This window comes from Trachurus trachurus (genome assembly GCF_905171665.1).
Source record: "Trachurus trachurus genome assembly, chromosome: 19".
NCBI classification, from domain to species: Eukaryota; Metazoa; Chordata; class Actinopteri; order Carangiformes; family Carangidae; genus Trachurus; species Trachurus trachurus.
In genome coordinates, this window is record NC_139913.1 from 5,704,493 (window position 1) to 5,718,835 (window position 14,343).

At 41.7% G+C, this 14,343-nt stretch overlaps 1 protein-coding gene across 1 annotated transcript in view; it reads right to left on the bottom strand.

Annotated features, from left to right (window-relative positions):
• The window catches only part of LOC311002959 (vesicle-fusing ATPase-like), a 28,229-nt gene extending 15,859 nt beyond the window's left edge, over positions 1 to 12,370 (bottom strand). Inside the window, exons 1-9 of the mRNA XM_083994577.1 lie at positions 12,247 to 12,370; positions 9,789 to 9,874; positions 9,520 to 9,616; positions 8,778 to 8,817; positions 6,496 to 6,662; positions 6,245 to 6,352; positions 5,971 to 6,046; positions 3,696 to 3,851; positions 997 to 1,196 (exon numbers count right to left, since the gene is read on the bottom strand). Of these exons, the coding sequence (XP_083850703.1) occupies positions 997 to 1,196; positions 3,696 to 3,851; positions 5,971 to 6,046; positions 6,245 to 6,352; positions 6,496 to 6,662; positions 8,778 to 8,817; positions 9,520 to 9,616; positions 9,789 to 9,874; positions 12,247 to 12,258 (942 nt within the window). The 5' untranslated portion in view covers positions 12,259 to 12,370. The remainder of the gene's footprint in view (positions 1 to 996; positions 1,197 to 3,695; positions 3,852 to 5,970; positions 6,047 to 6,244; positions 6,353 to 6,495; positions 6,663 to 8,777; positions 8,818 to 9,519; positions 9,617 to 9,788; positions 9,875 to 12,246) is intronic.
• Between the last annotated feature and the right edge of the window lie 1,973 nt (positions 12,371 to 14,343).

A 14,343-nucleotide genomic window follows, 5' to 3' on the forward strand; every position in this document is an offset into this window, starting at 1 on the left:
GCATGAGAGATGTAAAAATGTTATGATATATGAGACAGTCACAGGAAAAGTTTAAGGATGAAATATATATATATATTTTCAGGGAGTGGAGGGGGGGAAGAAATATCTCATTGCCACGGTTTCTGTAAGAAATTCAAATGTTGTCATCGGTTGTTTTTCTGTGTGAAAACTGAAGAGACGCTGCCAACAACGTTTTCTCTCTCTTTCCCGCTGACACCAGGATCGGTATCGACCCTCTGCAGAGAGACAGATGGAAAAAGTGAGAGAGAGCGGCGGCGGCAGAGTGGGGGGTCATCGCTCCTTCTACAGACCTGTCAGTCTCAGACGTAGCATTTAAAGCAGGTGTGGAGCTGTCCTTATTGCACACTGGACAGAGAGTGTGTGTGTGTTTGATTGTGTGTGTGTGTGTGTGTAGGGAGGTCTAATAGGAGGTCAAAGACAACCCAGCCCCTCATTAGGTGGTGAAGAGTGAGGTTTCGACGCCAGCGACTCGCCGTCCAAACCGACCGTCGCCTCCACCTCCAACGTTCACCCACAGAAGAAACACATGAGAACTTTATCAAAGGTATTACAGCTATGTCTGGCTAAAGGGCAGATCTCTCCACTCCTGCAGAAATGAGTTTTTTTTTCTCCCCTCCTTTGTTTACATAGATGATATGCTTATCTGTGTGACGGGTGAGCGCTGATCTCCAGAAAAAACAAGCTCGGTACGACTTTATCTCGTGTGCAGATGATAAATTCAGCTCTACGTTAAGTTGTAGCACCACCAGCACCACAGGTGATGCATCTGGAAGTTGTAATAAAACAGACTCATTTGTCAACACCAGCGTTTGTGTGCGTGTGTGGGATTTCCATCTCTCTACCGCTCTGCTTTGGTATTTTGACTGCGCCTCAGTTGTAACATGTTCTTGTCACGATGATGCAGTTTTAAAACTATTACAACAAAAACAGGAGGAAAAACACACACAACAACACTGCTCAGCTCACTCAACTCACCCTCTTCTGCTCGTCCTCTGCGTCTGCAAACAGTTTCCTGATGTTGGCCTCGGACTCCCCGACGTACTTGTTGAGGATCTCGGGGCCGTTGACGATCTTGGGCTCCCGGGCTTTCAGCATCTTGCCGATCTGTCGAGCCATCAGGGTTTTGCCGCAGCCTGGGGGTCCGTATAGCAGGATCCCCTTCACGTGCTTACAGCCTGCAGACACACACACACACGACCAGGGACAGAGGAGCTGGTGTTAAACCGAGTGCAGGCTGATTTATTTTATTAACAACAAAAAGCAATGCATGTTTTTTACTGGTTATAAAGACTTTAAATGTGTGAAGTGAAGGGTTAACGTCAGGGCATTTATTCACCTTTTCCATTGCATTACTTATTTTTTCTGGGTCAATATTTTTTTCCTCTTGTTATTGAAATCCAAGGAATTGTTGCATGCAACCAATAACTGGCTGATTCATGAGCCTGCCACTTTAATTAAGTATGCCTTCTTCTTCATAATGATAATATCATAATATTTTGTCTCAAAATATGTGTCTTTGACCTTTGGTAATCAGTCTGATGAAAAGCAGAGATGGACTCAGGTCTCTGGTTAGATGACAAACCTGGAGACAACGTCAGGGTGCAGTGAATACCAGTATGTTCAGTGTGATCGTTATAATTTAAAGAGGAACTATGCTACACTTTTTACCTTAATTAAACAGCTTTGGAGTCATTGTCATGGTTTAATGAATGACTTGTAACTACTACTCTCTTGTTTATGACAGATTAAACTACACAAATATACACGTCGTAACATCGTATATGATATGTAACGTTATCCACCGCTCCATGAATTGATTGCTCGCCGGCTTCGTTGTAAACAAATGCACATGGCCAAGAGGAGGGTTAGCAAAGCGACCGGCCTTGCATAGTTCCTCTTTAATTCAGTTTAAGACAGTCAGTCCAGCTGCACAGCAAACGACAGCCGACTTCTAACAGCTCACGTCACAGCGCTTGTGATTTCCTGCGTTTTTATTCCTTCTCCATAAGGATCAAGTGTGAGGAGACGGTGGTTTACAGGTTTACAGTACGGGGGCTCTTTTAATGGACCTTTTGCACCTGCTTAATGACATTTAGCCCAGACTAATTGAGAGGCCCCCCCAGATAACCATCTGAGCTGCCATTTGGGCTCCGCTGAAGGAAAAGCAGCCGGGATGACAGGTGGGGGGGCGGATGGGGGGTGATGTGTTTGTGTTGGGGTTTGGGAGAGAAAAGCACTGAAGCTCCTTTCTGTCTGTCTGCTTCACCTCTGTGGAGGCAAAGGGCAGACAAGGTGAAACTTTCAAGAAACTTTTTTAGCCACACACACATATTCACAGACACACACACACCACCTCTCTGTCAGCACCTGTGCTCCCTGCTCCCCACGCCTGCCAATTACAGCTTTACCTTTAGCTGGATCCTCTATCAGGGCATGCCATCTCATTACAGCCGCCAGCTGGCCACAGCCAAAGGCCAACTCCTGCACACAACCACCCCGGCAAAAAGGTCAGCTCACACTCTGCTGCTGTTGCTGGACGCTGCCACAGGGCCAAACTCCGAGCGCCGAGCGTTGTGTGGCTATAAAGCATCTGTGTGCGCCAAAATTTAAAAATAACGTGTGTGTTTGCAGAGCTCAGATGTTGTTACAACAGGTTTTCACAAGACTTCTGACTTCTAGGACTGAGGGAGCAGGGATTAGGAGGAGGACTGAGGTGGTTTTCTGCACATGTGTGTGTGTGTGTGTGTGTGTGTGTGTGTGTGTGTGTGTGTGTGTGTGAGCAGAGGTTTTGTTGTATGAGTCACAAAGCAGACAACCTGATGGCTCTCATTATGATGAACTGCTGCCCTTTGAAAAGTGAATCATCATCGTAATCTGACAGCTGTCAGAGATCTATTAATGAGTGTGTGTGTGTGTGTGTGTGTGTGTGTGTGTGTGTGTGTGTGTGTGTGTGTGTGTGTGTGTGTGTGTGTGTGTGTGTGTGTGTGTGTGTGTGTGTGTGTGTGTGTGTGTGTGTGTGTGTGTGTGCAGGGATCACCGACGGGGGGATGACAGAGCTTTTAGTCACGGTCGGGGCTCCGCGCTGGAACCACCACCTTGAGCTTTGAGTTTTTGCTGATTCAGGCAATAAGACGTTTCTCAAAAGGAATTACTGGAGTTTTGTTTGTCATAATGTTGATTTAAGCGTTCGACATCGGCTGAGGAGAAACTAAAAACAGTGATTATCTCTGGCAGGTATCACTAATCTGTTCAACCTGAGGGAAACTGTGCGTTACCATGATGATCTTAAGACACTCAGCGGCTCATTTCAGCTGCTATCGTTTAGCAGGTTGAAGGGAAACGTCCTCACACGACTTCTTTAAATTCCTCTAAACAAAAGGTTGAACTGTTAACGGGGGAACTGCCTCATTCTTGTGGTTCGGTGGTTAAGGGATTTCCCAAGGTGGCAATCAGGGGGAAGACAGAGGCAGCAACTTGTTGAGTGTGTGATTGTGAAAGGTTAAAATTCCACACACACCTGAGCAGGACTTTCAGTAAAGTCACCGACGAACATGTGAAAATGAAAAATGAAAATGTCTGACTCCTCACCAAGAACAAGCACAAACAAATGAATAAGTGATGGTGGGTGAGACAAGAGGGAAAAGGAGGGAGGAAGGGAGAGGGGGGGGGCTCACCCATCTGTTCGACTATGTCTGGAGGGAAAACTCGGGAGGCGAAGGCTCGACGGAAGATGTCAGAGAACTCCTTGTCAAGGCCGCCAATACCCATCTTCTCAAAATTCCAGTCTGGGCTGATGATGGACTGGTGAGACCCTCGGGTCTTGGCTTTCCCTGGGGGGGGGGGGGGGGGGGGGGGGGGGGGGGATGGAGGGGGGAGGTGGAGGTGAGGATAAGACAAATTAAACACATCACCTGAAAGCTGAAAAAAAAAAACAAGGAGTTCACTTCCCACTGTCTGCTTTTCCATTTATGTCTAATTATTAGATAGAAGCATCAAATGTTATGGGAGGATTCTGCTTATTTATTTATTCATTCATTCATTTATCTATAATGTCTATTTGAAACGTAATAATAAGTTTAATTTATAAGCTCCTGTGTTGAGTTAAAAGCTAACAGAAAAAGAAAACTGCCCTTTTAACAAGATGTTCATGATATTATGTTGTTCTAATGATATTTATAATGATATAACAGATAACAGATCATACTGTATTTAACCTTTAACTTGATAGCAGGTGGCCCCTGGTGCAGCTGCTATCAAAATGTAAAAGTTAGCAGCAACATGTGTTGAGTGCGCCCCCTTGTGGATTTATAGAGAATCGTCTGTCGGAGAGTAATGCAGAAACATGTCTCTCTTTATCAGGTGTGTAGTTATGTTGTCAAGCCATTTTAACATGTAAAAGCCAGACTGGGTATGTGTTGCAGATATCCGTAATTCAGTTTTGCCTAGTCAAAAAGAATATTTCAGATATCCACAACTACATTCTTCCTAGGACAAATGACGTCACTTCTGCCATTCATGTGTATGGGGTTTGTCATTACAGATATCAATATTCAATTGGAGATACCTGCTATGTGAATTACGGATTATGACTTGTAGTAATTCCAGTTTGAGATATCTACAATTTGATTCTGAATAGTCATAATTCCAGTTCAAGATATCTTTAATTCACCTCAATTAAAGATATCTACATGTCCCTCTTCAGATATCTTTAATTAAGTTTTGACTAGGCGAAATGACGTTGTAGATATCTCAAACTGGAATTAGGAATAGTCATAATTCAGGTACAGATATCCGTTATTCACATAGCGGATATCTGCATCTGCAAAAATTGTAGACAGTTGTAATGACAAACCCCGTACACATGAATGGCAACAGTGACGTCATTTGTCCTAGGAAGAATGTAGTTGCGGATATCTGAAATATTCTTTTTGACTAGGCAAAATTGAATTACAGATATCTTGAATGAAAAATCCACCTATTCAAAATGTAATAATTACGACTAGTCAGAAAGACATTGTTGATATCTACAATGTTAATTACGAATAGTCAAACTTAGCTTTTAAATGTTAGATCCGCTTGCCATAGTGTAGTGGCTTCAGCAGCTCACTGCAGTGTATTTAACAACTTTATTTAAAGGGATAGTTCAACATTTTTGAAAATTGGCCCATCGCCATGATCCCCCTAGTAATAGCAGTAGGTTTGTTACCTTTAATTGTTGGTCCAAGCTGCTTTTAGATCGGGGGAGAAGAATACCGAGCGGCGCAGCTACACTACGGAGGCTAATGGAATTTCTTGGTTTTGCTCATCAAACTCAGCAAATACACAACCAAAAAACTCAAAAACGTTGTGGTGGACAAGTTGTGACCTGCACATTCACCACGCTATGAGATAATAGCGGAAAGTTAAGAGAAGTGAAGCAAATACTCGGAACTACTTTCTTCAGTGAACCACTGGTCGGAGGGACACAGTGTGCGCACCTCAGCCAGTGCCGTAGTATACGGACGTATCTGCAGTAAACAGGCGCTTTTGAAATCACTCCGCCGAGCAGCCGTCTAGAGTGTAAAGTCCGACTTTGCCTCTAAAACAACTCCATCTCGCAACTTTCCGCTATTATCTCATAGCGTGGTGAATGTGCAGGTCACAACTTGTCCACCACAGCGTTTTTGAGTTTTTTGGTTGTGTATTTGCTGAGTTTGATGAGCAAAACCAAGAAATTCCATTAGCCTCCGTAGTGTAGCTGCGCCGCTCGGTATTCTTCTCCCCCAATCTAAAAGCAGCTTGGACCAACAATTAAAGGTAACGAACCTACTGCTATGACTAGGGGGATCATGGCGATGGGCCAATTTTCAAAAATGTTGAACTATCCCTTTAACATTTAAAAAAAAAAATGAAATCAAAATCAGTTGAGTTAGAGTATGAACTGCGTTATGATGGAGAAGTGACACTCACCGACCAGGGTTATGGATGAGCTCTCTGACTTTTCAAATATCACCTGACTGTTTCCATGCAACAAGCCGATCTCAATCTGAGGACAGACAAACAGAGGAGTTGATGGTTTAGGTCAAGGTTCAATAAGCAGTTGTGTTAAGTTGAGGGTCTTTGCATGTTTATGTATGTCACTGTACTTCAACAACACAGAGCAGGTTTTAATAATAATGATTGTGTCCGTTAATATTAACAACTTATGTGTTTTATATAAAAGTCGGAGGCATTCTCCAGATACCTTCTGTTTTTTTCCAGCGGTGTTTTCTCCTCTCAGGATGCTGGGGTCCATGCCATCCATGTTTTTAACCAACACGCTGAACAGTTTGTCACTGAAACTCAACACCAGCTGGAGAGAAGAGGGAGGAGAGAGAGGGACAAAAAACATTTTAGTTTGTCAATAAAAACTGATTTAATACAAATTAAATCAAACACGTCAACTGAAAATAAGCCTGAAGTTTAGTTTAAGTTTAGTTTAAAGTCTCTACACACCTGCTGGCCGACGGTAAAGGCCTGTTCGGCGAAGAACTGGGTGAATTCGATGGCCATCTTGTCGGAGTCGTAGGGGTTGCTGTCCACGCTCTTCTTCTGCAGGAAGTCGACCTCCACTGTCATGCTGCTAATGTACTGTTTGGACTTGTCGAACTGGTAGCTCGTTACTGGAAAAGAGGGAAAGAGGATGACAGGTTTCCACCTTGTGTGAGTCTGGGTCAAAGATTCAGATTCACGATTGGTCTTTCAGCTTTGTACTGACAGTTTGGTGACGAGCAGGAAGCTGCAGTGTGGACTCATCAGAGTTTTATCTCTTTATCTCTTAGAAACCAAAACACTGAGGAGGGTGCTGTTAAATGCTTCATAGTTGGACAACATGGACAACATCTTCACTATACGCAGCTGTAACCTCATTGTGCACCATAATTAACAACTGCAATGTTATGTATATTCACACAAATCAGCTGCAATATCAATTATGGTCTGAGATATGGAGTCAGAGCTCTTTTCTACATTGTAATTGGTGACCAAATCAATAAATGCCTTGTTAGCAGGTTGTTAGAATCAAACAGTGACTCTGTTATTTGTCCTTTTCTGTGAGAAATAAGAAAAATTGGATACAATCTGTTTACTATTCAAATCATCCGCACGTCTTCAAAACTGCTGCATCGTTGAAATGAGATAAAGTGTAAAAACTGTGCTGATATTTTCCCCTGATGTCTTGTAATTAAGAAAATTACACCTGCAATACTGCGGCATGCATGAATCATATCAGTTACCAGGAGACACTGCCAAAGCTTCCCTTTTCTATTACTATTCATTATACGTCTTCAACACACACACATATACAGACAGACAGACAGGACAGTAAGATCACACCTTTGATCAAATTATAAAAAGAGACAAGACTTTGCTGCTTTTTTTCCCCCCCCGTCTTCAAGACGATGTTGACAATGATTAAGGTATCATGAGATTAGATTTTCATTCCTTCTTTTCTCTCCTGATACGCAGACAGTTTGATAATAGAGCCCATCATTTTTTTTTTTTTTTTTGGGGGGGGGGGCAGCACCGTGGCCTAAGGGAGCTGAGCGAAACTTTTTTTTTTTTTTTTTTAATCAAAGAACAGGACTTCAGTTTCTCTGGATGTTGGCCAGCTCCTGAGACAGATGTGCAGTGACACCCTCTCCACCATATTGTTAAGACTGTCTCTCCCTCTGCCGGGTAAATCACCTTCCCTCCACCTCTCGTGACACCTCAACAATAGTTAAACCCCCTAACCCCTGCGTATAATTAGTAATCTGCAGGATGTGACTATCAGAAGCCCGCACACTGACGACTCTGATGTGTTTTTTTTTTTCCCCGGCAGAGACAAAGACTGCAGCTTTGAAAGTCTGTCACATCTAAGTTGCATGAATCCCTCAAAGTCTGGAGGCTGAGTTTGATGTCGGAGGCTCTTATGTTTCTACTGTGGAGAGGTGTCTTTGCCTCAAAAGGCGGTGGGCGATAAGAGAGACAGGCTGTCAAGCACCGCTAATCAATGGATGACAAATTAATGGCAGCCGTCACAAAGGGATGAATGGACGACGTCCTTGAACAATTTATTTAGACCTCCGTGCAGCTTGTGGATGCACGCGATGCCACGGCAATGACGTGAATTCACTTTTCATTTCAAGTCAAAACCATCATGCTCTCAGTCAGATATACTGCATGCGTGTGTTTACATTGCTGCTCCCCACCCTATCTCTCTACACTGACTCTGCCTTTGATAATGACCATCAGTAATAATAGTTACACACTGTGGACGAGCAGGAAGTGACTTTTGTTTACCCTCATTCAGATCGAGACAGAGAGAGAAAGGACTCTGAAAAACTACAATCATCCAGCTGATGTGTTATTAGCTTGCTGACATAATTAGAGCCTACATGAGGTTTCTGTTGTACATGTAGCCCCAACTTTCTCCTGTAATAACACGCAATTACTAAAAGCTGTTAAAAGAAAATAATATTTATAATTTATTGTTGTCCTATCACAGTTTTATGTATTTTGTAATCTGGATCACAAATACAAAGAATTAGTGGTCTGAATGAGGTTTGAGTTGAAGTTTCCTAGACTGGATTATTGTGTTGTATATTAAATCTACAGTATAACCTGTGAGACAAGAGGCAGGGCTGTAAAGTCCCGTGTTTTAACAATGAAGCTTTATGACATATAGAGGAATATGAGATAAATCAAGCTTCAGGATTAATTGGGAATCGCAAAAGAACCTAGTGAATGAAACTTACCTTCCACCTCTTGTCCAATCGACAGCCCTGCCCATTTTCTCTGTAAACAAACAATTGATTTAGCTTCATGTCTCATCATTTCCTTTGTATTAGGACACATTACTGTATTAGCACAAGAATTAATCATTAGTTTATGACAGTCTCCTTGAGGACAGAGCTATCAGACAAACGACAACTACACTTCCTGTGTAACTTGGTCTTATTTCACCACACTCTTCTCCACTGTTGAGATATGTTAACACTCCTCATCTCTGTTAAATATACAGTCAGTCAGTTTTACTAAATGAACCCTCGGGGTGAAATAAGACCGTGTTGAGGAAGTTACATTAGTACCTGTGTGCTGCCGCTGCTGCCAAGTTTTACAGACGGAGGGAGAGCAGGCGAGGTGAAAGAGGAAAAAAGCAGTGACAGAAAGATTGAGACACACAAAGAGAGTTGACGCAAAGAACCCACACACAAGCATGCAAGAAAGCTTTAGAGAGTATCAGCTCACGTTGTGCCAGCAAGGTTAAAGACGACAAATAATATTTGCAGGCAAAAAAAGAGGGAAAAAAAATCACATGAGCTTTGTAAAGAAAAACTGTGCATATTACTAATTAGTTCTATTCTATTATTAAGACAGAAAACTGTAACATTCACATTTTTATTCCTTGACACTGACACTTGACATTCTGCCTAAAAATCGAATCATTTTCATTCAGTCTGTCTCTCAAAATATTGTTAATAATGACCTCTGCCTTACCTGTGGCAGACTGAAGGCGATGGTGCCGCTAGTGACGCTCTTATGTGTCTTCAAGGTGAACACGAACTTGTGGGTTAAATTGCGAACAGTCACGTGCCTGCGTGGAGAAGACAGAGTGGATTAAGTGAGGTAATTAAAAACGTGTTTGAATGAGAAATCCTATTTTTTCAACATCACCCAAAACTTAAATGCAGATATCAGAAATAATTCTTTGATATTTTATTCTTAATGCAGTGACAGTTACATGTATCAGATAAAATCCCACTCACAGTCCGAGCTGCTGATCCTTATCGCTGATGACGGCACAGTTGGTCAACGACAGTTCGTCTGTCGGGCATCGCGCCGTTTGCATCACCTGCAAACAGAGCAGAGGGGAAGATGCAAACAGGGAATCCACAGAGGAAGTAATGGCAACAAAACAACAGCAACAGTTCATCAATACATAATCGCTTCAAAAACATTTGCCGTTCAATCGACAAATTGTCACAGCTCTAATTTGAGCTTTAAAAAAAACTATGAAAAATAAAAATATATGTGCTTTCACTACTTCCTGTCAACTTCTATGTGTTGTAGATGAGCAGAGAAAACGATCTCCTTGTGCATCAGCTGAGAAACTATAAAAAGCCGTCATTATGGACAGTTATGGATAATAATTCACAGTGTTTACAGTCCACATGGAGGCGATCTCTACACTGTTGTACAGTTGCAGACAAAGGCAGGCTGTGCGCCGGGTCAGCACTCTTGAGGCTTCGCTCCCACTCCCACAAAACCAAACCACCATTACATACAAGTTGCTATGGAGATCTCTCGACACTGATAAAGCCTCCCTAGACCTCGGTTATACTTTCCACCACCAGCAGCAGCAATCTTCCCACAGGGTCCGACCATTTAAATCTGACTCTGTGTTTAAATGTCAAGAGTGTGTATTAAGTGTAAATCCACAAGAAGTATTTAGCTTTTATTTGCACTTTCAAAGGTCAGTGCCCATTCAAAGAGGGTTTCTATCTTCCTTGTTTTCTCTCTCTTCACTCTTTGTGCCTCATTTCCAGATGTTCTGGATCTGGACCTTCATCCCCCTGAAGCCTGAGACTGATCAGCCCCTTGAGGCAACTATGTGATGCGTTATATCGAGCATTATAAATACAATTTGACTTGAAACTAGTCATATTTTTTACCTATTTAAGCCAGTTGGCTATTATTATGATTACAAAAAAGTCATGTTGTGCAGCCAAACACATGTTAAAGGGTTAAACATCTGCAGTATTTAGAGGGAAGCCTGGGAAGGTGCATGTCTTCTTTTTCTGCTCTGGACTGAAACACACACACACACATTTCCAAATCAATATTTTGCAATATTGTCTGATAATAATAACTAGGCTTAAAAATAGTAGCAAGTACCACTCCCGTAGCTATGGTGAAGCAAGCCAACCTCATCATGACCCCCTGTGATGAAATATCAGCTAAAGTTTTGACTGTGGCAGCAGTCTAATATGTAATAATAATAATAAAAATCTCAGATTTTTGTGTCTGTTCTGTCTCCTTTTTGATATTTTGGACATGTTCTTAGAAAAATAGTAGTGATATTAATATATTTCAGCTAATAATTTGAGTCAAAGTCTACAAGCACAGAAAATCCAAAGACTTTCCAATGCACCAAAGATTATGGAAACGCCATTCCTTGCATTGTTCCCATGTAATCTCCTCAAATGTAAAGTGTAAATAAGGAGCAGAAAGTTCCTCTAGGTAAAGGAGCTCATGACCTCCCTCTACAAAGTGACACTTTCAAAATTACAGGCAACGCAAGGCACTCAGTGAACAGAGAATTGATCAGCAATTGTTTCGATCATCATCTGCAGCTTCCAGCTTCTTTTATAGAGGGTTATTGTTAGTTCATTTCAGAGCTAAGACAATTACTTCAGGAAAATAAGCTCAAATCAGAATCATTTGCACCCTTTAGATCTAAAACAGTGACCAACTAAGAAAATGATCATCATCATAATAATGAAAACATAGAGACTGAACGTCTTACAGGAACAGGAACTGTATTGCTTTTACTTTTAACTGTCCCATAACTGGTACTAATATGTGTATTAGCTAACAGCTTCATTGTGCTTGCTTATATAAAAACACACACAAACAAAACACAGAGACGCTTTGTTTACACTGCAGCTTCTTGAAAATAGAAGCTATATTGGTGCAGTTTATTTGACTGCTCCTCTTGTTTCCTCCAAACCATTCATAATGCTGTTTACTTCCTTCATTGCACTTGTGTAAGCCAGTCAGAGCTAACTTATCATTGATTTAGCTCGTTATGAGACTCCTTTTAGCTAGAAGTTAATGAATAAAACAACTCCACTGTACAGTTTTTATGACCGTGGTTCTGTTCAGAGGCTTAAAAACACAGCAGCTGTTAGTTAAACGTGTTAATTTAGGTTATACACAGTACAACAGCAGTGTGTGTAGGTGTGTGTCTATGTGTGTTAGCGACAGTCCGAGTGGTCATAAGATACTCCACTCGTCTTCCGGGCTGAGCTACGAAGTTTTGAATGACATGTACTTTAGTTATTCTGCCACACAAGCTAAAGCTGCGCTGCCTCCCTTCACTTCGCTCCACAGGTAGTTCGCTAGCCGCGTTAGCTTCACGTTAGCTTTCTAGCTAATGCCGCAGTGTCCGTTAGCGGTGTAGGTGTGTTAACGTGTGTATATATTCGCTTTAAATTCACTCACCCGGCCACTCATCTTTGTGGTTTCCTTTTTTTTTAAACCCCCAGTTCAAGTGCAACTCAGCAGCAGCACTACCACCACCGCTCCGCTGACAGAAGAACAACCGCTGCCTCGGCTTCTTCTTCCTCCGCTGCTGCTGCTCGGTGAGACGAACAACACGTTACCGCCACCTGCCGACCAGGAGAGAGAACTACACCCACACTTTCTCATATTCAGTCGTTTTAAAGGACTCAAAACTGGAATTTCTCATAATATTGGCAAAATATTTCATACACAAATGTACATTTCAAAATTTTACCCAATTTTTTCCATACTTTCTTGAAAGAGCTCTCTATATTTTGTGATTCACTAACATCTAAAAATGCACAACGTATATATATATATAATATCCCAAGAGACTATATTATTATGACTCTAATGTGTCATGTTCGTATTTATTTATTTACCTTCCTTGTATTTAGTATTTATTTGTTTTTACTCATTTTATTTATTTATTTTATTTTCATGGCTTTCCTGATCAATTCGTTACTGTGTTATAATATACTCAAATACTGACATGTTTTGCTCAGTTTAGGCTATTGGAATTTTTTTTTGCTTGTAAGATTTGTTTTACTAAAAAAGAATAATAATAATAAACACTTTCTATTCAGGCCAAATAAAGACTTAATAAAATAGTAATATATAAACGACGGAGGTACGTTTTATCAGTCTGTTTTCTGGGAATAATTGACATAAGGAGAAACCAGAAACAAGCCGTTTTTTCGTTTTTTCGTTTTGGAAAAAAAAACGGAAATCAAAATTTCAGTTCGTTTTCTCGTTTTTGGTTCTTATTTAACAAAACGACTTTACCACTCAATATTTTGTTTCCGTGGGTGGGCGGGTCCTAGTGTGCTTCCTTGCCCTGTGCCCTTCAAAATAAAAGTTCCTCAATTTAATAATGTCGACAAAAATATTACTGTAGGCTACAGACACTAGCAGACATAGAGGACCCCATCACCCACAGTCAAGACTGACACGGCTTCAAATAACAATAATAGTAGGCTATTCATAATGAAAATGAGAACTTATGAAGTTATGATGACTTCAGTGTAGATGTTTAGCCACAAGGTGGCGCAGTTATTACACGAAGAGTAGATCTGATGGCTTTACTATGACGGAGGCTCACAACATATCGTGTGTATTATTGAAAGCGAGGGGTGTGCCTATAGGCTATAGGCTAGTACAGAGTGTCTACTCTGTACAGTGACAAAGACTGTACAGTAACTTCGTTCAATATACAGTAGATATACTACTTCAAAGTGGCCATTTTACTCGCGGGGAGCGAGATTCACGCAACGCGTGGAATGTGAGTGACAAAGTGATCACATACGAAAGCATTATGACTGATAGCTCCCCTGGTAGAACAGCTCCATCAGTAAGTTAAATCATCCGCTGGTGTGGGTTCGAGTCTCAGTTTAGGTTGTACCATTAATTAATGTGTTTTCTTTTCTCATCATCATTATGATCACATATGGCTTAAGTTTGAGCAAATAAATGAGCAAATGAGCATTAATTCTCCGCTGGGCCGAGGCACCAACTTCCCTGCTTGTGTACATGTTTATAGGGATGTGAACGTGTACTTAAATATGTACACATGTAGGCTACACTGTGCATTTTCCTGGCCAGCACAGGTACCAGGAGACCAAGACCCCCTGTCATGTCGGTCCTCCACCCTTCCTGATCCGCCGCAAGTTGCAAGAGCCCCGCGGAGCCCAGTCTCTCCCTCCTCTCCCACACTTCAGCACCTGTCCTGGGCTGTCAGTCTGCAGGGACGGCGCCTGTCATAAGCCGTTGGAGACAAATACGTAGGCTACACAAGCAGGGAAGTTGGTGCCTCGGCCCGGCGGAGAATTAATGCTCATTTGCTCATTTATTTGCTCAAACTTAAGCCATATGTGATCATAATGATGATGAGAAAAGAAAACACATTAATTAATGGTACAACCTAAACTGAGACTCGAACCCACACTAGCGGATGATTCAGCTTACTGAGGGAGCTGCTCTACCACGGGAGCTATCAGTCATAATGCTCTCGTGTGATCACTTTATCACTCACATTCC